This window comes from Erpetoichthys calabaricus, chromosome 4 (genome assembly GCF_900747795.2).
Source record: "Erpetoichthys calabaricus chromosome 4, fErpCal1.3, whole genome shotgun sequence".
Classification (NCBI taxonomy): domain Eukaryota; kingdom Metazoa; phylum Chordata; class Cladistia; order Polypteriformes; family Polypteridae; genus Erpetoichthys; species Erpetoichthys calabaricus.
This window is the reverse complement of record NC_041397.2, coordinates 269,847,031-269,867,761: the sequence shown is the minus strand read 5'-3', so window position 1 is coordinate 269,867,761 and position 20,731 is coordinate 269,847,031. Positions and strand designations below refer to the sequence as shown.

The window sequence follows — 20,731 nt, the reverse complement described above, 5'->3', positions numbered from 1 at the left end:
TCCAATTATTTCCCTTTAAACTTTGAAGAAAGGCTCTCAATTTGTGGTGCCTGATTTTTAGTTATGCAAAAAAAGATAATTCAGTCTCAAGAAAGAACTATTGTTAATAACTCAACATTAGAACAATCTAGATGAGAACAGCCCATTCAGCCAAACAAAGCTTGCTGGTCCTATCCACTTAATTCTTCTAAAATAATATCAAGTCTAGTTTTGAAAGTCCCTAAAGTCCTACTGTCTATCACACTACTTGGTAACTTATTCCACGTGCTTTTGGTTTTCTGTGTAAAGATAAACATCCTAATTTTGGTGCAAAGTTTACACTTAACAAGTTTATAATTGTGTCCCTGTGTTCTTTTGAATTAATTTTATAATAACAGTCTCAAACCAAAGTGCATGTCTCCTCTTAATCTTCTTTTGCTTAAATTGAAAAGGGTCAGCTCTTTAAATCTTCCCTTGTAATTCATCCTCTGTAGCACTTGAATCAGCCTTTTGTCATCTGTGGACTTTTTCCAGCACTGTTCTTTTTTGTATCCTGGAGAACAAAAGTGCACACAGTACTCCAGTGTAGTCCTCATCAGTGAATTATAAATCTTGAGCATAACCTCCTTGGACCTGTACTCTACACATCGTGCTATACAGCCTAACATTCTGATTGATTCCTTAATGCTATCTGGCTTCTGAATGGCTTAATGGCTTCTGAACATTGGAAGTTGATAGCATTGAGTCCACTATGACACCTAAATCCTTCTCATAAGGTGTACTTTTGATTTTCAGACCTCCCATTGTGTATTCAAATATAACATTTTAACTTTACATTTATTTACATTAAATTTGATCTGTCAGAAATCCGCCCAAGCCTGTATGCTCTCCAAGTCCCTCTGCAATGATTCAATAAATTCAAGATTATTTGCCAATCCACCTAGCTTGGTATCATCTTCAAACAATACAATACAATTTATCTTTGTATAGCCGAAAATCACACAAGGAGTGCTGCAATGGGCTTTAAAAAGCCCTGTTTTTTGGCAGCCCTCCAGCCTTGACTCTCAAAGAAGACAAGAAAAAACTCCAAAAACACCTTGCAGCAAAAAACAGAACAAATCTTGGGAAAGACAATTCAGAGAGAGACCCCTTTCCAAGTAGTTTGGGCATGCAGTAAGTGTCAAAAATGGGGTAAATACAATACCATATACAGAACAGAACACGAGTAATCCTCAATACAATATAATAGTACAACAGTAATAGTACAAGTACAGAGCAAAAGTAGATTATATCACATAAAAGAATTCTGATTTGTTCAGAGTCTTGGAGACCTCGGCCATCAAGCTGCCTGCCCCCTACTGGCCATTCCACATCTGAGTCAATGTTGGGACAGCCAATATGATTAAAGGATCCTTCTACCCGATGATTTCAGTGGTCATCCATCACAGACGACTTTTCCTAAGACAGGCACACAACTTGGCAGTACAGCAGTGGCACCAAGTGCCACATTTGAGCACCGAGAAGAGAAACAGAGCAATTGAGGGTTAATAACAAATTAAAACTAATATATTATGTATGTTTTAGTGCTGATTACTAACAACAAAGGTACAGTATGCACAGTTGATCAGCAACTCTAGTCAGGGTATGCTAAACTGAAGTAATGAGTCTTCAGCCTGGATTTAAAAGCTGAAACTGAAGGGGCGTCTCTTATAGTAGCCGACAGACCATTCTACAATTTAGAAGCCCTGTAACTAAAAGTTCGATCTCCCACTGTTATTTTGGTAATCATTGGAATCATAAGCAGACCAGCATCTTGAGATCTTAATGTGTGCTCTAGCTTGTAAGTAATGATAAGTTCAGATACTGTAAGTAAGCCGGACCGTGGCCATTTAAGGCTTTATATATTAAAAGTAGGATTCTGAAATCTGCCCTAAACTTAACTGGGAGTCAGTGTAAGGATTTAAGAACTGGAGTTATATGTTCATATTTTCTTGTTCTTGTAATAATTCTTGCTGCAGCATTTTGGATTAGTTGGAAGCTGTATAAAGAACAGTTTGAACATCCAGTGAACACAGCATTGCAGTTAGCAATCCTAGAAATAAATGCATGAAGTAATTTCTTAGTGTCCCTCATATTTAGAAAACGACTTCCCAACTGATGGCTCTACAGAAATTGCATCTCAACATGGACCAGAATCATAAACAAATGTTTTCAACATCTTGTGGAATCCATGCCATGAAGAATTGAGGTTGCTGTGACAGCATAAGGAGTTTCTACCCAGAAGTAGTGTAGTGTTCATAAAAATTTTTTAAATGAGTGTTATGTTCTCTTCACTTTGTACACCTCAGACTATAAATATAACACCAGGCCATGTCACTCCCAGAAACTGTCACATGATCCTGCACTTATGACTGTATTGATAAGGGGGATGAGGCCGGAACATAAGAGTCAGGTGGAGAACTATGTTTCTTGGTGCAAAGAAAATTGTCAGCATCTTAACATCAGCAAAAACATGGAACTGGTTATTGACTTTTGCCATAACAAAGAGCTTTCATGTCCGGTCACTAGTCAAGGAGTGGATGTAGAGGTAGTGCACTCCTATAAGTACTTTGGGGTCCACATCAATGACAGATTGAACTGGTCTAAGAACACTGAGGAACTGTATAAGAAAAGACAGAGCAGGCTCTTTTTTCGTAGACTGCATTCCTTTAATGTGGGAAATGACATCCTTTACATCTTGTACAAGTTTATGATGCCTAGTACAATTTGCTATGCTGTGGTGTGCTGGGCTGGTAACATCATTTCAAGAGAGGCCCATTGAATCAATAAATTAATTTAAAGGGAAGGCTCAGTTATGGGTCCCCTGGAGGTAGTAACAAAGGAAAGAATTAAAACAAATCTGATTGTCATTATGAACAATGCTGCACATCCCTTCTCTGACACACTAACTCTGATAACTTTCATGTAATGAATAATTCAGAAGAAGTGTGTCAAGAAACACTACTGGGGCTCCTTTATACCAACAGCAATACATCTCTAATAATGCCTCACTATGACTGTGACTGTCAAGTCAGAAGATATCTTCCTTTTTAAAATTTCTTTTTAGTCATTCCAGTGTTTGCTCAGGCCATAGTATAGTTTTGAGGTTTCTGAACTTTTTTAGGACCCCCCCAACAGGACGGCATGCCGAAGTGCACCTGGCGTGTCTGTGGAGGACTGCATGTCAAGATCGCACTGTAAGCACCTATAGACCAATGGGTGATGCAAGGGACAATATAAAGGCAGGGAACAGTATAACTTGACCCCTGACCTGGTCCTGACTATGCCCCGTTTGCTGTGTCTGTGCATAGGAGAGTAGTAGCTCCTGCAGCAATAAATAACTTTGGTGATCCTGTTTCAAGTTAAATAAAACTGGTTTTGCTGAAGTACTGAGTCTCAGCCTTGTGTTTTGGGGTGCAAGATAGTGACTCACGTGTCTATGTATGTATATATATATATATATATATATATATATATATATATATATATATATATATATAGTTATTTATTTAATGAGCTTCTGTAAAAATCTAGATTTTACCCTGGGGACAAATAGAGTACTATCTATCTATTGTGCGGGATGAACCACCATCCCAGCCAGCGTGGACCCCACTCCCATACTGGGCCAGGTGACCTTGAAAATGGAAGGTCAAGGATGGAATGACAATATCTCCTTTCCGTGCCAGGTCCTGGATGTAGACCCAGAAGTGCTTTCTGGAGGCAAACGATTAAGCACCAGGTTGAACCCAGGAAAGTTCTTATGTAGTTGTGTCTGGGGTTTGGGGTGCTGGTACGCCCCGTAGTGGACAATCTATCTATCTATCTATCTATCTATCTATCTATCTATCTATCTATCTATCTATCTATCTATCTATCTATCTATCTATCTATCTATCTATCTATCTATCTATCTATCTATCTATCTGTGATACAACACTTCAATAGGGCAAAATCAAAAGGTAAAAACTATAACACAGGTTTTCTTACTTAGACACCTTCATGCTTTACTTTACTTATCAAGTGTTGTGCATTGAGCTGTGAAAACCACAACTGTTTGGTGCTAAATGCAGGTTTGTTCCAGCTTCCTGTCCTGAAGGCCATTTACTGCTATTTGATAGCACATATGTGACAGACATGTAAACATGCAGCAGATGATGCACTGTACTAAATGCTAGCTTGTGTTGCACTTCTAAAAGTAACTGAAGAGCAAGCAGTCTTGCTGTTTGTGACTATGAGGTACTACAAAGCTTATAAACGCAAGTAAAGTTTAGAAGAACTTTGATACAGCCAGAATATCAAAGACCCGAGGTTCCACCCACTATAGTAATCAATGTGAGCGTCTCTATGCCAAAATCTTGGCACTTTGGAGTGGCACTCCTGTTCTTTGCACTTAGGGCATTACATGGTTACTGCCAGTAGTCAGAGTAATTGTTAGTATCTAATTTACTACAGCAGGCATTCGCCTAGTTAAGAATTCTGCAGGTACTTATAATTTTATAATTTTCTTAGTCTTTTGTGTAAACTGAAATAATTCCATCCATCTATGTTCAAACCATTTAATTCAATTTAGGGTCATGCCCAAGAGAAGAGAAAGCAAACATCATATTCATTTATTTATCTATGGCTTTGTACTAAATGGTGAGTTTTGGCATCGCAGAATAAAAAAGTGGATTGTTATTTATTATTGTGATGGAGGATTCAGTGTACTTTCAGATATTTTGTCTTTTGATCAGTTTTGGTCACCACACACACATTCATTCTTGCCATATTTACATCATGCTAAAGATTTTCTTTTCTCTCATCACTTAAGCAAATTGGGTTTTTGCTGGGCAGTGCTTCATGGATCCAAAGTCCTGGGTTGGAATTCTACACATGCTTACTGTCTGTTGGAGCTTGTGTATTTTCTATATATCTGTGTGATGTTTTGTCCCCTTTTTGTCAAGTTTTCCTCACACATTCTCAAGCCTTACATCTAGTTTTGTTGATGATTCTAAATTAGCCCCATTAGGGTGTGTGTGTGTATTCCTAAATGAGTCTCACCATGGACTGATGATCCATATAGTGTTGGCTTATGCTTTGTGTCTGATGTTGCCAAGATAGGCTGCATTTCACCTGAATTAGATAAAGCCGATTTAGACCTGACAATGGACTATGACAAAGACAATGGTATTTCAGAAAAATCCAGTCCTTCAACTCTACACATCACATGATGTTTTACTTAATTTGTATAACACAATTGGGAATCCACCTTAAGATTAGCATCTAGTGTTTTCATCTCTAACAGTGATGGTTTATCAAAGACATCTTAAAATGTGACAGGCACATCTAATACGTTTGTTTCTGAATTAGCTAAGTGATGCCAACATACCTTAAAGCAGTACCTTGAAGACCAACATATCTTAGCTCTATAATGATTTGGAACTGTTAAATCAGAAGATAACCGCAGGAATTTTTGATCCTAATGAGCTGTTTTCATCAAAACTCTTCTGTTCCTTTTTAAAATGCCTCTATCATAAGATGATAAGTTCCAGGTCATGTTTCTATGAGTATTCTGTTTGGATGCTTAAGGACATCATTTCTATTATTATGATTCATCAATGCTTTACTTAAATTTGACCTCTAGCAGCATCTTTAGTGATTTGCTGCAGTTAAATGAGAAACCGAGACAGTGGCTATAACTCTGAGGACATGACTTATGTCCATGAACTGTAGGTAATGATTAAAAGAATTAAATCATGGGGAAAAGTGTTTCTTTGAAAGGTTACTAGACTTACCTGTATCCCGGGAAAGTTAGTTACTTTGGTCATCTGTCTATAGACAGAGAGAGATCCACCTTGACCAGAATGCAATGTAGATTCAGATAATGGTGACGAGTGTATATCTCTCAGCTTGCTTACCAGTGGCTGGGCTTCCCTAGGATCCATTTTCTGAAATGTCTGTTTTTTGCTTAAACAAACCTAAACAGAACAAATAGTGTAGTAAATGGAAGGATATATATGTATATTTTATTAAATTAAAATTATACAGATGCAAATAGTGTGAGTTCTGCATATTTTGTCTTTTGTGACAATGTGTGATGATCTATTTCTAAACTGCACTATTTGTTTTTAATTTCTCCTGCTTTTTTCAGATTCCAAACCTGTCACGATCAGATTATACCACATTATTGTGTGTGTGGTAGTAACAACTATTGTCATTTTGATCATCTCTGGAGTCATTGTTTGCAGGAATAACATTTGTAAACTGTAAGTCTTCATAACTTATCTTGACTTTTGTACACTTCATAGTAAATCTGTTAATCTGTTAACTCACTGTCTGCTGCATTACTGTGTAGCATCTTTGTTTCCATCCATCCATCCATCCATCTATAGACATTTATAAAATTGAAATGAGACTAGATTATTTGCTTCTTTTACTTTACTTTTTTGTTAGATATTTGAGTGTTTGAACTTGAAAGTTGTTTGAAAATAAAAATATATTTGACCCTCAAATGCTATGAGTATTTTGCATCCTCAGAATGGCAGACTATGCTTATGTAACACCAGAATGTCATGCTTAAGTTGGTATGTTTGCACTGCACAGTACTGAATCATTTTCAAAGCTACTAACTTAAATTCTATATTTCCTGAGTACTTGTCAGTGCTTCTTAATTCTGTATCAACCTGTTGTTCTACTTTTCCATTTGCAAAAAAAAAAACTGGAAGAAGCAGGCTGGTTCCATTAGTGCTTCCACATTTTTTATGATTAGATGTCAAAAGTTGTGTCCAAAAAGAGTGGGTAGGTAAGTTAGCATGACAAACATCTCTGTATCAATCCAATACTCTATACTGTACATCAGTTATGGTCTCTACAGGGTGCTTCTGAGCCAGGCAAAAATAAGTAAAATGAAAAATCTACTCACAAAAGAGTTTTACAGGGTCAGTAAGTATGTATACTTGTATTAGTACTGCAAAAGTAGTGAAAAAGCACATTTTTAAAATGATATGGTAGCAGCATTTCTTTCATTTCACTACCAGGAGTAAATGGTAGTTTTCAAGCACCTTCCACTCAATCATTTATTTATGCATTCAGAACACCAAGTGGAAATTGTTCTTCAACTGCAAAATCAAATATATACTTTACATCTAGCTAGCTTGAATCATCAAGGGGAACCCCATGGTGTTCAAACATGCATATTTATATGAACACCAGTGACTGCAAGGGGCTAGCTGCGCTTGTGTTAGAGATTTGCAGAAATGAGCATAGTAAGAAAGCATGTGACTGATGGAGCAAGGAGGCATGCATATATGGGGGCTGAGAGAATGAAGCAGCAGAGTAAACGGCGAGGGGGGTGTATCTATTATTTGCTTTGGAATAGTTTTGGTACTGTTACTTATGTCCAAAAGATGCTATCGATACCAAAGTCAAAATTTTAGTACATATCCTACACTAATATCTGGTATCTCCACATCAGTCAGATACTACATTTAGTCTATGTGCTAGCTCACTACTGCTTGGTGTTCATTATTCATATTGCAACTTGCATCATGCCTCAATGTATGCACTCATATAATGCAAACTCTGTACAAGCAAATGCATCATACACATGCTTACACTCAAGTGAATATCAGCATGGAAAAATTCATTTGTATTAAGGCAACTTGGATACTAATACAACTTGGATACTGCCCAGGATGTGCTGAGCTCCCACCAGTCAGTCAGTAGTCAGAAGTAATCACACCACAACAATAAATTCTGGAAGAAATACTTTACCACCTCCACTGTTTTGGATATTTATCCCCTGTCCTGGTTAATTCTTTGGAATTATCTGATGTCTCGCAATATATCTAGAATCAACATGCTCAGTACATGCTAGGAGCTTGATATTTACATATAAAAACAAATCCAAGATCTTAAAAATTTCTAAAAAGAAAAAAAAAACTAAATTTAAAAATACTGCAAAGTGTCTAAATCAAAAAATACATAAAAAAGTAAGAAAGCAAAATCTAGAGGAACCATAATGCTGAAAAAGCAAAGAAGCAAGGTAATCAATATAAAGTCCAAGTTGCAAAGCCACAATACCACTGAACAAGAGCAGTATCAAAAACCAAAAGATCAAAACTTAAACAATCAAAAGACCAATGAACATTCAAAGAATTAAAACACAAGGGAGCGAGAAATACTTACTGAAGGTAAGCAAAGACATCAGTAATAAAGTTAAAACAGCAGGCATCCAAATAGTCCCTTTGGGACTCTTATAATACCTCTATGTAGTAATCCACTTTTCTGTCTTGCAAGCTTTTCTTTTTCATCTCTCAGAATGCTTTCTTCGCTCTTCAGTTCCTTGTTATGCACGTCCTCCTATAAATCTCTTCATGTTATATTCAATTCAGCTCAGTTTAAATTCAGTTTATTTTTGTAGAGCACTGTAACAAGTTCTCAAAAATAATGATAATACAATCTTTACAAATTACTAATTACATAACGAACACACATAAAGACACAGATTTGTTGTAGAGAGGCAGGAAAACAAAGTAGTCTGAAACTGATTAACATACATTAAATGGAACCCAGCATGATTTGTCCATTAAATAATTATTGAGCTATGGCCAGTGAACAAAGGAAGAAATGAAATCAAAAACTCCAGTCACCAGAATCCCTGGAACTAAACCTTTGTGAAAGTTCACAAAGAAAGTCAAAGACAGAGTCAGACACAGTCAGAGCATTGAAGACTTCAGTCAACTGGCCTCCCACTCCTTCCTGGGCATTCAGTAATGGGGTCTGTGCTGAATCATCTAATCTGATGAGGGAACCTCTCCATTCAAAGATCCAAAGGCTCCCAGTACCTGAGATAACTTTTGCATGAGCAAGGGAACAGCTTGGTGTTAAAGCAGTGGCGTCAAATGCCACAGCAGGATACCGTCAAGAGAAACAGTACAAAGAAGGGTTAGTAAAGGTTCATTATTATTGAAATGCTTATTTTTTTGGTACAAATTGCTAACAAAAAGAGATGTAGTAGGCACAGCGACCCAGTAGCTCTAGTCAGGGTATGCTACACTATAAAGTAGTGAATCTTCAGGAAAGACTTAAAAGCTGGGACTGATAGGGAATCTTCTACATTGGCAGGCAAATTATTCCACAGATTTGATGCACTGGGGGGATTTGGTCTTGTCTGTTTTGGGAGATGTACATCTGAGATGGAACTCCATTAGCAGTGGTATTTTATTTTTTTTACTGAACCCAAGGGGCTTTAAATAAAATGAATACAAGTACAGTGGTACCTCTGGTCACAACTGCAATTCGTTCCAAAACTCTGGATGCAATCCAATTTGGTCGTGACCCGAACGTAATTTCCCAATAAGATTGTATGTAAATACAATTAATCTGTTCCAGATTGTATGAACTGTATGTAAATATATATATTTTTTTAAGCACAAAAATAGTTAATTATACCATAGTATGCACAGTGTAATAGTAAACTAAATGTAAAAACATTGAATAACACTGAGAAAACCTTGAACAACAGAGAAAACTAACATTGTAAGAGTTTGCGCTAGACCCTTTTAGGGGTAAACATCACAAATAAACATAAAGCTCATGCGTAGATGGTCTACCATTCATCTCATTTTAGCAGGGAGAATTAACACTGTCAAGAAGATCATCCTTCTTAAGATTCTTTTTCCACTTCAAAGCATCTTCATATACATTAACAAATCACTTTTTAAGAAATTAGATTCAATCATAACCTAATTTTTTTGGAATTCAAAACATCCACGCATCCAAAGGGCAACTCTACAGTGACCTAAATCAGAAGGTGGCATGGCTCTACCTAACTTTCTTGGGAAGAAAATTTACAAACCTGGACATTGACACAAATAGATGAACACACACAAGCTTGGTTTGCAATAGAAATAAAATCATGCAGTATTTCTTTATATTCCTTGCTTTGTGCCCCAGTAAATACAAGTTATGTCAATATACTAATAACCCAATTGTCCTTCATTCACTTAAAATATGGAACCAATTTGGGGTGGAGTGGTGGAGTGGTGGCTCTGAGGCTAAGGATCTGCACTGGTATCCAGAAGGTTGCCGGTTTGAATCCCCAACACTGCCAAAAGAGATCCTACTCTGCTGGGCCCTTGAGCAAGACCCTTAACCTGTAATTGCTCCAGGGGTGCTGTACAATGGCTGACCCTGCACTCTGACCCCAAGAGGTATACACAAACAAACAAATTCCTAATACAAGAAATTGTATAAGGCGAAATCAAAAACAAAAAAATGTAGGAAGCACTACAAGATAGAGAAGCTTTTATCTGTAGCACCTCTACATGATAACCACCTTTTCCCACTCTCTCACGTTTACACTGTTTTTAATGTTTGGAAAACGTATGTGATTAAATCACTTAGAGATTTCTACATAGATAATGTCTTTGCATCCTATGAACAATTACAATCCAAATTTAGGTTCCCATGAGTACAATTTTTCCAATATTTCCAAATTAGAAACTTTGCTAAACACAATCTGCCCAATTTTCCTCATGTCTGATCTATTTCTATTCCAGAAGAAATATTTATCAATCTTGAGGACTCAGACAGCATTTCTCTAATATATAAACCATTTTAAAATCTCTTCCTTTCAAAGGTCACAGAGTACACTGGGAAAAGGATCTCTTACTCAGTATTTCAGAAAAGGAGTGGAAGGCAGCCATGCGCAAAATTCACTCTAGCTCCGTATGCACAAAGCATACAGTATTATTACAATTATTCAATTTAAAATCTTTTATCGAGCACATCTATCTCATTTAAAATTATCCAAAATGTTTTCAGGGCAAGATCCAACCTGCACATGTTGCAATCGAGCTCCAGCCTCATTTGGCTATATTTTGGGTGTGAACAAAATTAACATCATTCTGGACCAAAATATTTAAATGCCTCTCAGACAGCCTTGGTGTCACAATCCCTCCTAATCCACTAACAGCTGTGTTTGGTGTACTTCCAGATGGGCTTAAAGTGGAGAAGGACAAACAAACTGTAAATGCCTTTACTTCACTATTACCACGTAGATTTATCTCACTCAACTAGCACACCTCAATCCTAGCACACCTCTTTTATGTCAGTGGGTAACTGATGTTATATACTCTTTGAACGTGGAAGAAATAAAATTCTCACTTAGAGGATCTGTTTAAAACTTTTTTTGAAACCTGGAAGGATCTAATTAATAACATTTTGGAATAAGCATTTATATTGAGAAAAAGGATTCTACTGTTAAAGTTTTACTCTGGCTGTTGGCCTTCCTCTGTTTCTCTTGGATGGGGATTGAATTGAATTTAGTTTTGTTAAGTTTGACTTGTTTGTATTGAATGTTATTTGCTTTTAATAAATTCAATAAAAAAAAATAATTTAAAAAAGCTTTGAGGCTCTGTATCTACAAGTTCAACCTCCCACTGATATTTTATTAATTCTTGGAATCCTTAGCGGACTAGCGTCTTGCGATCTTATTTCATGCTTTTATCTGTAGGAAATAATGTTTAGATTGGTAAGCAGGGCCTTTGTTATTTAAGTCTTTATATGTAAGAAGGAGGATTTTGAAATCAGCGCTAATCTTAAATGGAAGTCTGTGTATGGCCTTCAGAAAAAGAGTTATGCATTCGTACTTTTAGTTCTTATAATGATTCTTGCAGCAGCGTTTTGAAGTACATGAAAGCTATAAATAGAAGTTATTTGACCAGCCAGTGAATAACACATTGCAGTTGTCAATCCTACTAGAAATACATGCATTAATTAATTGTTTATTATCCCTTATATTTGGAAACTATCTTAATATTCCAATATTTCTAAAATTGAAAAAAAACCAACAGGTTTTAGATAATTTTGTAATGTGTGTTTTAAATGACATACTGGTGTTAAAGATAACCCCTAAATTGTATAATACTAATGTCAGTGTCCCAGACTCAGCCTATCTTCACCTCTTTGCTGGGATGCTAACATTCAAAAATCATAATCTTCATCTTATTGAGTTAAATATGTGCACTGACTTTATCTTACCCCATGTAAATTATCCATGATAGGACTTTGCCTTTATCCTCTTAGCTGTTTTCACTCACCACCAACCCCCCATTTTCAGTACATTTAAGTACATGCTAGTTTTGTAGAATTGTTCTTCTGGATTGATGGGTTTTCTCATTTCTCATTTCATTAACTTTATCTGCAACTTTATCTCTCCTTTTACCTGAAGTTTGTGCACTAGTATAAATTAATCTGGTTATACACAGCAACTGCTAATGTAGTCCTTGCTTAACTGAAGGAAAATTCCTGAATTAATTACTTTGTGGAACTTTATGTCCACTTTCTATAATCTGAGTCACCTAAAAAAACTTGTACAGTGGATTATCAAAGCATCCAGTGAATCCATGTAAAATTGGGAATTGCATCCTTCTTGGGTTAGACCAAAGGTGTCAAACTCAAAATAAATATGTTTCATAAGCAGTTGTAATTGCCTATTAATGATGAAAGTCGTTGAAATGCAAAACAGCAAACACTGCAGCCATCCGGGATATGACTTTGACACCCCTGGGTTAGAAATGGCATCTTTATTTTGTGGTGGTGGTGCGGTGGGCTGCTGTCATTATTTTTACTGGGGGTTGGCGCAGGACTGTATATGTTGCTGCTATATGTTGCTTACTGCTCAATCATATAAAAAAAATCACAAAAAATCCACAGCTCAGGGGTAGTGTAGTTTCATGTTTTCAGAATTGGTGAAACATGTAACCATAGCTCATTTCAGGCTTATATTCACTCATACGTTACTACCTCAGTCCCTTATTATTGATTCATTTGTGTTGAGTATTAGATTATTGTAGCATTTTATGTGATGAGCTGACAATTGTATAATTTGTAAGCAATTCATATTTAGCAGATTCCTTGTAATCTCACTAGGTCTTGATCTTAGAAATTTGTGGAATACTGACTCTAGCAGGGGCGGCACGGTGGCACAGTGGTAGTGCTGCTGCCTCGCAGTAAGGAGACCTGGGTTTGCTTCCCGGTTTGCATGTTCTCCCTGTGTCTGTGTGGGTTTCCTCCGGGTGCTCTGGTTTCCTCCCACAGTCCAAAGACATGCAGGTTAGGTGCATTGGCAATCCTAAATTGTCCCTAGTGTGTGCTTGGTTTGTGGGTGTGTGTGCCCTGCGGTGGGCTGGCGCCGTGCCCGGGGTTTGTTTCCTGCCTTGCATCCTGTGCTGGCTGGGATTGGCTCCAGCAGACCCCCGTGACTGTGTTAGAATATAGCAAGTTAGACAATGACTGACTGACTGACTGACTCTAGCACTGTTCATATCATACCCCAGCCTCAAGATTTGCTTGTCAAACCGGCGAACCTTGGGGGAACGGTGTATCTTCTCTCCCACCGCTCCCCTGTCCTCCGGGGACAACTTCGCCACACGTGGCCCGGTTGCCGACAGTTGTAGCACCGCCGACGTCCTCCTGGTGGCCTCTCTTCCCGAGACCTGAAACATCTCGGGAATTCGGTCAGCTCCACCTTCTCCTTCGCCAAGGAGGGGTTAACGGCCGCCTTGCTGCTCTCTGCCCTTTTCTTTAATATGTCAAGAGACCCACGTGTTAATTCAGGGATCTCCTGCTTTCTCTGGGGCTTGTGCACAGCGTGAGGCTCTCTATGGAAAAGAGAGAGCCTCTTTGCTGTTTGCACACCTGTTGTCCTGTGTAAAGTCGGAGGCGGCGTCATTAGTACCGTATCGCTCCGGGTACCAGCACTATTCAGCTGTACCGGGGAGATTGGCACTTCCCCCGCCCCTCCAGTAACGAGCGACAACCCCCTTAATTTATCAGTCGGGGTCTGGAGTGGCGATTCGCTCCGGCAGGCCACGTCACACGCATGCCTCCGAACGATCGCTTCCTCCCCCGGCCAATCAGTCATGGTGCCACACTCCAGTGTCGGGTTCACAGTGCTTTGGCAGCCGCTACTTTTTAAACGCGGTGCCGGATCACACTGTGTCCCCTTATTATATATGATACGGGCAGGACTCACCTGTATTCCCGCATCGATCACTGGAGGAGCTTCTCGCCCCAGTCGCCGTAGGAATCCCTGCAGTCCCTTTAGTGGCGCCTCGGCCGTAGCTCCCAGCTCCTCCACACGCTTCCTTAACTCTTGTAGTCCCTGGAAGAAAATATTTAGGGGCTCGAGATATTCGTCGAGCTCCGCTAAATTTATAAAGTTATTTGTCTCGGTCGGCAGTAAGGCTACTTCCTTATTATGATCACCTGCCGACCGGGAACCAATGAGCACGTCCGCTCCTGGCACGTGCTTTGCTGGGCTTCGCGAAGGCTCCTGGGGATTTGAGTCCCGCATTTTAGACGGCCTGGGTGCTGCTACCGGCCGAGAGCCAATGTGCACGTCCGTTGTCGGCACGTGCTCTGCGGGGCTTCATGGAGGCTTCTGGGAAATGGAGTCTTTAGAGGAACGGGTAGCCTCCCGCGGCTGGCTGCAGTCTGCCTTTTTAGCTTTGTCTGCAGACACTACAGTCACTTCCCGCCCCTCTTTACCTTGATGTGAAGTTGGCGCTGCTTTGCTCGCCGCCCCCTTCCCCTTCAGGGAGCGCAGACGCGTTGGGGAATTATTGACCTCACCGACGGCTCCGAACTGACCTTCTTCCTGGTTGCCGTCGCGCGAGGTCACGTGGACATCGTCCTCGAATGGGCTTGTAGATGGACGACTCCTAGCCTGGCCTGCCTTCTGGGTAACGCGGCCATCTTGCCACGGTACGAGGCAGGCATCCGATTCACCGGTTACTTTCCGGAGGCAGGCCTCTGAAAAATAGGAATGATACATCCCCTGCCCTTCGGGCGTTGCCCCGGCACATACCTCCCGATTTGTCCGTGGTGTCCCTAGTCCAATTAGGGCTTTCGGTGCGGCTGATTGCTGACAGCGTTCTTGCTGTTGTGCCCTTCGGGCTTGTTCAGCCTTTATCGGCTCCCGGTCCACCTCACACCCAGTCAGGTAAGCCCAGGTCAGCTCGGCGTCGGTTGCGGTCTTCATCCAGTCGGTGTGTACCTTCTTTTTTCCAGATTTTTTTCCCATCTCGACCAGATACGAGGCGAGATTCATCAGCGCAGCCCACAGAGTATGGTGAACTTTTCTGTGCGTCCTGATGCTGTCTTCTCAGGGTTCTATCCACAGTAAAATTTATTTAAATTCAGGTCCTCTGCCAAATCTGACGGCCAGAGAATCCTGCCGACTACGCCAATTGTGACAGATTAGAGGTCTCCGTGACCCCTTGAACCCTCAGACTAGACGTCAGACACCAGGTAAAAGTCCAAATAATGATTTATTAATATAAATAAGTGCACCAAGCACCCTCCTCTCCACAATACTCAATAATAATAACAATAATCAATAAACAATAATCCTCCACACTCCCAGACACTTTGCCACCCTTCCTCCCAGCTCAGCTCAGTGTACTGGGCTTCCCAGAGTCCTTTTATACACCCTGACCCGGAGGTGTTCCCATTCAACAGTCCACAGTTCCTTTTCCCTTGCGGGTCAGGGTAAACAGTCCTTTTCTTCAACCCGGGAGCACATCGTTTTTTCCTGTCACGTGACCGTGACGTACTCCCGGGTTATAGGGCACATGCGAGCCTACGAGCCCCCCTACAGCGACGCCTGGTGGCCCCCAAGGTATCCAGCAGGGCTGTGTATAAAAACTACATAGTCCATGAGGCCCTGCTGGAACTTGGGGCATGTCCACGCTGCTGGGAGAGCTCCTCCTGGCGGCCTGGGGGTGAGGGCCGGAGAAAGAAGCCGGCAATCCACCACAGAGGTTATAATTGAATGTAATTTCTTAAAAAAATGCTTTGTTAATGTGTATGGGGATGCTTTGAAATAGAAAAAGAAGCTTAGGAAAGATATTCATCTTGATAGTATTAATTCTCCCTGTTAAAGTGAGATGGAGGGTAGCTTACGTTTTTCCATGCAGACAGCAAAATTTTGTTGAAAAGAACTAGGTATTTAAACTGATCTGCGATGATAAAAGGGAAGGTGTCCAATCCAATATTGTGTGCTAGAGAATTCACTGGAAAGAGCACACTTTTATTTAAATTGATTTTGAGTCCAGATATGTTTAGAAGTTCTGCTAGTGCTGTAAGGATTGCAGGCACTGTATTTGTGGATCTGATTGTGAATTTCCCCTTAATTAATAAAGTATCTATCTATCTATCTATCTATCTATCTATCTATCTATCTATCTATCTATCTATCTATCTATCTATCTATCTATCTATCGTATCATATCATCTGTATACAGTGGTATTTTCAGTCGAAGTCCTTCTCTGATAATCCCCTTTATCTCAGAAGCAAGTGAACTGCCACTGATTCAGTGGCGATTGCAAATAGCAGTGGTGAGAGGGGGTATCCTTGTCTAGTACTACATTCTAGTTTGAAGTAGTCTGAAACAAAGTTGTTAATACAAACTGAAGCCTTCTGGACTGGTATACAGTAGTTTGATCCATGCACATATGTTCAGGCAAAACCCAAATTTGTGCAATGTAATGAAAAGCTAATCCCATTCCCACTATATCAAATGCTTCTTCTGCGTCCAACGATAATAGCAACTCTGGGGTGTTAGAGTTTGTGGGTGAATATATTACATTAAGCTGCTGTCGAAGATTGGAAGATAAGTGTCTGCCTTAAATAAACCCAGTTAAATAAATCCAATAAATGTTGCTAATAAAAGGGAAGAAAACTTAATTGAAAATTTTTTTAAAACTTCGGCAGGGTAGCCATCAGAGCCTGTTGCTTTCCCACTCTGAAGTGAGTTCATAGCGTCTAGTACTTCTGATAGTGTCAGAGGTTTATCCATTTCCTCTGCACTGAGAGAATCTAGCTGTCGTATCTGTGATTCATCGAAAAATGCATTCGATTTTGTCTTGTCTTCTTTAAACTGAGTAGAATATAAGGACTTATAGTTGTCTCTAAATGTGTGCATTATATTTTTATGGTCAATGATTTTGTCTCCGTCTGTGTTGGTAATTACTGCTATTGCATTGTGGATTTGTTGAGCTAAGACCTTATTAGCCCTCTCTCCATGTTCCTAGCAATGATGAAACGAATTAAAAATGATTTTTTTCTGAGTCCATTTCTTTTATTGTCAAGAGGTTAAGTTCTGAATGCAAAGCCTGTCTTTTCCTATAAAGTGCTTCACTTAGGAATCTGGCGTGTTCTTGATCTATTCTGGTAATTTCACTGATTAACTCTGATGCTTTCTTGGTTTCTAATTCAATTTAATGGGAGAGATATAAAATAATCTGTCCTATTAAAAATGCCTTCAGAGTTTCCCAGAGTATTCTTGCAGAGACCTCTGAGAATGTATTTGTTTCTAAAAAAAATTTATTTGATTGGGCATAAAGATTTGAGCTCCATGATCAAAGGGGCGTGGTTAGCGATAACAATAGCATTGCATTAGCAAGATTTGATCATGGGCAAAAAATTGTTATCTATAAGGAAATAAATAACAGTGATGCACTGGTGAGAAGAAGGAATTTGCTCTTGAGTTTGGATTTAGAAATCTCCAAGGGTCTGATAAGTTGTGATCATTTACAAACTGTGTATTTGTTTTTGCAGTGTTAGATGTTATTGCCCCTGTGGCAGAAGACCTATCCAGGGGGGTATTTTCCGTACGTCGCTTAAATCATCCGAGGTCAGATGCCTCATCTTGGATGAGTTAATGCCAGTGAAACTCATCCGGGATAAGTTGGTTTTTCAAATGCAGCCGTATGGTAGATTAGTTTAGCTGGATCTAATCATCCGAGATGAATGCGCGCGCCGGCGCTGATTGAAAAGCCCATATATATTGAGTCTAGAAAAAATGATCAGCAAGTCTTTGATAGGCTGTAACAAAATGACGAAAGAATGGGCACATTTTTTTTTCACACAAGCGGAGCAAGACCTTTCATTCGAAGGACATGAAGAATTTCAAGATTTAATATGCACAAGGGGTAACACTGCAAAAGCAGCCCAAACCAGAACAGACGGCTGGCAAAAAGTGGCCGACAAATTAAATGCGTGTTCATTGTACTTACTGAAAGCAGCATTTCATTTCCAATGTGTCAGATTAATTATTATTTAATATGTCATAATTCCAGATGAAACATGAGCACAAGGAGAACACGGGAACAGGTTAAAGTGAAGTACAAGAATATACTTCAAACGTAAATATTGGTATATAACTATTTAAAGAATTGATGACATAAAGAATCATAGATAATGTAAAGAACATTAATTTTAAAGCTAATAAGAAGGCAGACAAGCAAAAAACAGGTGGAGGTCCACGCGGTTCAGACCTAACCCCTGCAGAAGAGTTGGCTTTCCAGCAAAATGCCCATCACCCTGTTTCTGAGGGCATTCCAGGGGGGAAGCTCCTCCTCAGAACCAGTGGCAGGATGCAGTGGTCACTTCATTTCAGGTAAAGGATGGTCATTGCATATATTTGTCCTCAATGTGTGCCATAGGTATGTTCCATATAGCCCTCTTTTTTGTTGGGTCAGTTGCAGGGAATGTCATATCCCTAGAACCTGTGTCTGACCAACGAGATATTGATGAAGGTCAAATATTTGATGAAGACACTGTGTCTGATTATTCATCAGGAGGAGAGGTACATTTTCCAAATAATGTTTGATCAAACTCTACTGTGATCAGTCCCATGTGCCCCAGTCACATTTGGAAATCCTGGGTAATGAGAATGTTAGGCTGATTGTGAGATTCTTTATGGAACTGTGGGTGTTTTTGCCTGTGTGTTTCCTACCTGCAATGGCATGATATGCCTATTTTATTGTCTGCACATGCAGGTGTCCAGGAAACACAATGAAAACCCGAAGGAAATCTTTCAGAGCCAAACAGACTTTACGAATTGCCTGGCAAACTGCACTTTTAGATAGATTTTCCACATCACCTACAGTATATAAAAAAAGTGCCGCTTGCAAAAAACCTCAAAGCAATGCATACAGTCTGTGTGGTTGTGAGAGCCCGACTTCACTGAGTTTGACTTTGAATATAAGGTCCTAATAAATTTTTGAGGTATGATATTCCCCCTCGGCTAAAGTGGTATCTTTCGAAAAGAATTTCCTCCGGGAGCAATGAAGGATCTTGCCGATCGCACAAACCCTCTCTATATGAAATTCTCTTCGTATAATTTGCGTACCGATATCAATTGGTTGCTCATTCATGAACAGTGAAGCCATGACTGAATGAATTCCATGCACGGACACTGGTTAAGTGTGTGAGCTAATCCTTGTTTACATCGAACAAACCTACTCGGAACAGGTTTGAGGATTAGGATGTGTTGCTATGACAACACTTCCAGCAAGAGTTTCGAAAAACCGACAGATCCACGATCAGGCCACATCATCAACAATTACATCCGGCTAAACGAGTAATCCACATATGAAAAATAACCCCCAGGTCTGTATTTAAAATACAATTAAACTCTCCAGCCATTATAATTTTATGAGTGTTTACATTTTATTGTCAGCATTTTAATTTGCTTTGTGGAAAATATCTATGGTATCGTTGGGCCTTAGCCAAAGAGAGGGGATTTATCTCATACATTAATTGACAACAAGTCATCCACCATGTGGAGAGCATCATCAAATTGGGTGAATTGGTACTACACAGTACCTGTGCAAAGTTAACATTATACTTACAAAGGGCATGAACAGTGAAGTTTTGTCATGTAAATTCTAATGGGACCATATCAGAATTCTCATTTATTGTGTGCAGACTCCTCTAACATTGACATTAACTCATCTAACTAATAATACCTGTTCTACTTTTTCTATTAACTAGTGAAACATGCAGGTTCACACACCTCTCATGTTACAGAAAATGAAAGAATGGGATTCTGTTGCCTGGTCCTTCTCGTATCATGTGACATCCATCTTCATCATCTGAGAGAAGACAACCATTTATATTTAAATGCTAAGTAAAGTGACATCCTTGCAATCGCTCAGTGCTCAGAAAAATATATTACCCATGAATTGCCTAAATGAACATGTTAAATTTAGAACCAAAAGACTTTGACATGAAAAAAGTCAAGAAACATAGGATGAACATGCAGACTACACTACACACCAAAGAGCCTGTACTGCACACTGTATGCCCAGTAGCAGTGCTTAATACCCTGTGGTCAGGTGTTTGCTGGTCAGTGTCAGACTAGCAAAATAATAATAAAAATTATTTCTACAAACATACCTGTTCTTTCCACACCAGGAAACAGAACCATCATAATGTTGGCTTCTTTTCATGCACACAGTGGAAAGAACACACAAAGACTTCTATGATGGCTTTTTAAAGTTTAGCTTCACTCTTCAGTGGTGGGTGTAAATTATGATGCAGCATAATGTCTTGTGAATGATGCATTAGCCATATTGATTTCCTTCTAATTACCATGGTTACCTTTAAGAGAGCAAATTGTATTGGACTTTTCATACCTCTTCACTGATGTGTGCTGCATGGTTTTAGTTAGAAAGAAAAGATTAATCTGGAAAAGCAAATGTGTGAATAAAGAAAACAACAACAACAACGGCAGAGAGTCCTCATTTTAATATGGGCAATGAGCTCCAGTAAACTGGAAAGCTCAAGTAGCATACTCAGAACCAGCCTGGTATCTTACACAAGATATGACAGGGTACTCTTACATAGGCAACTACTCAGAGAAAATTTTGATTTGCC

General features: G+C 39.4%; 1 protein-coding gene across 1 annotated transcript in view; it reads left to right on the top strand.

Annotated features, from left to right (window-relative positions):
* The window catches only part of LOC114650881 (uncharacterized), a 40,080-nt gene that overhangs the window by 14,829 nt on the left and 4,520 nt on the right, over window positions 1-20,731 (top strand). The window contains exon 3 of the mRNA XM_028800788.2: window positions 6,149-6,263. Within this exon, the coding sequence (XP_028656621.1) occupies window positions 6,149-6,263 (115 nt within the window). The remainder of the gene's footprint in view (window positions 1-6,148; window positions 6,264-20,731) is intronic.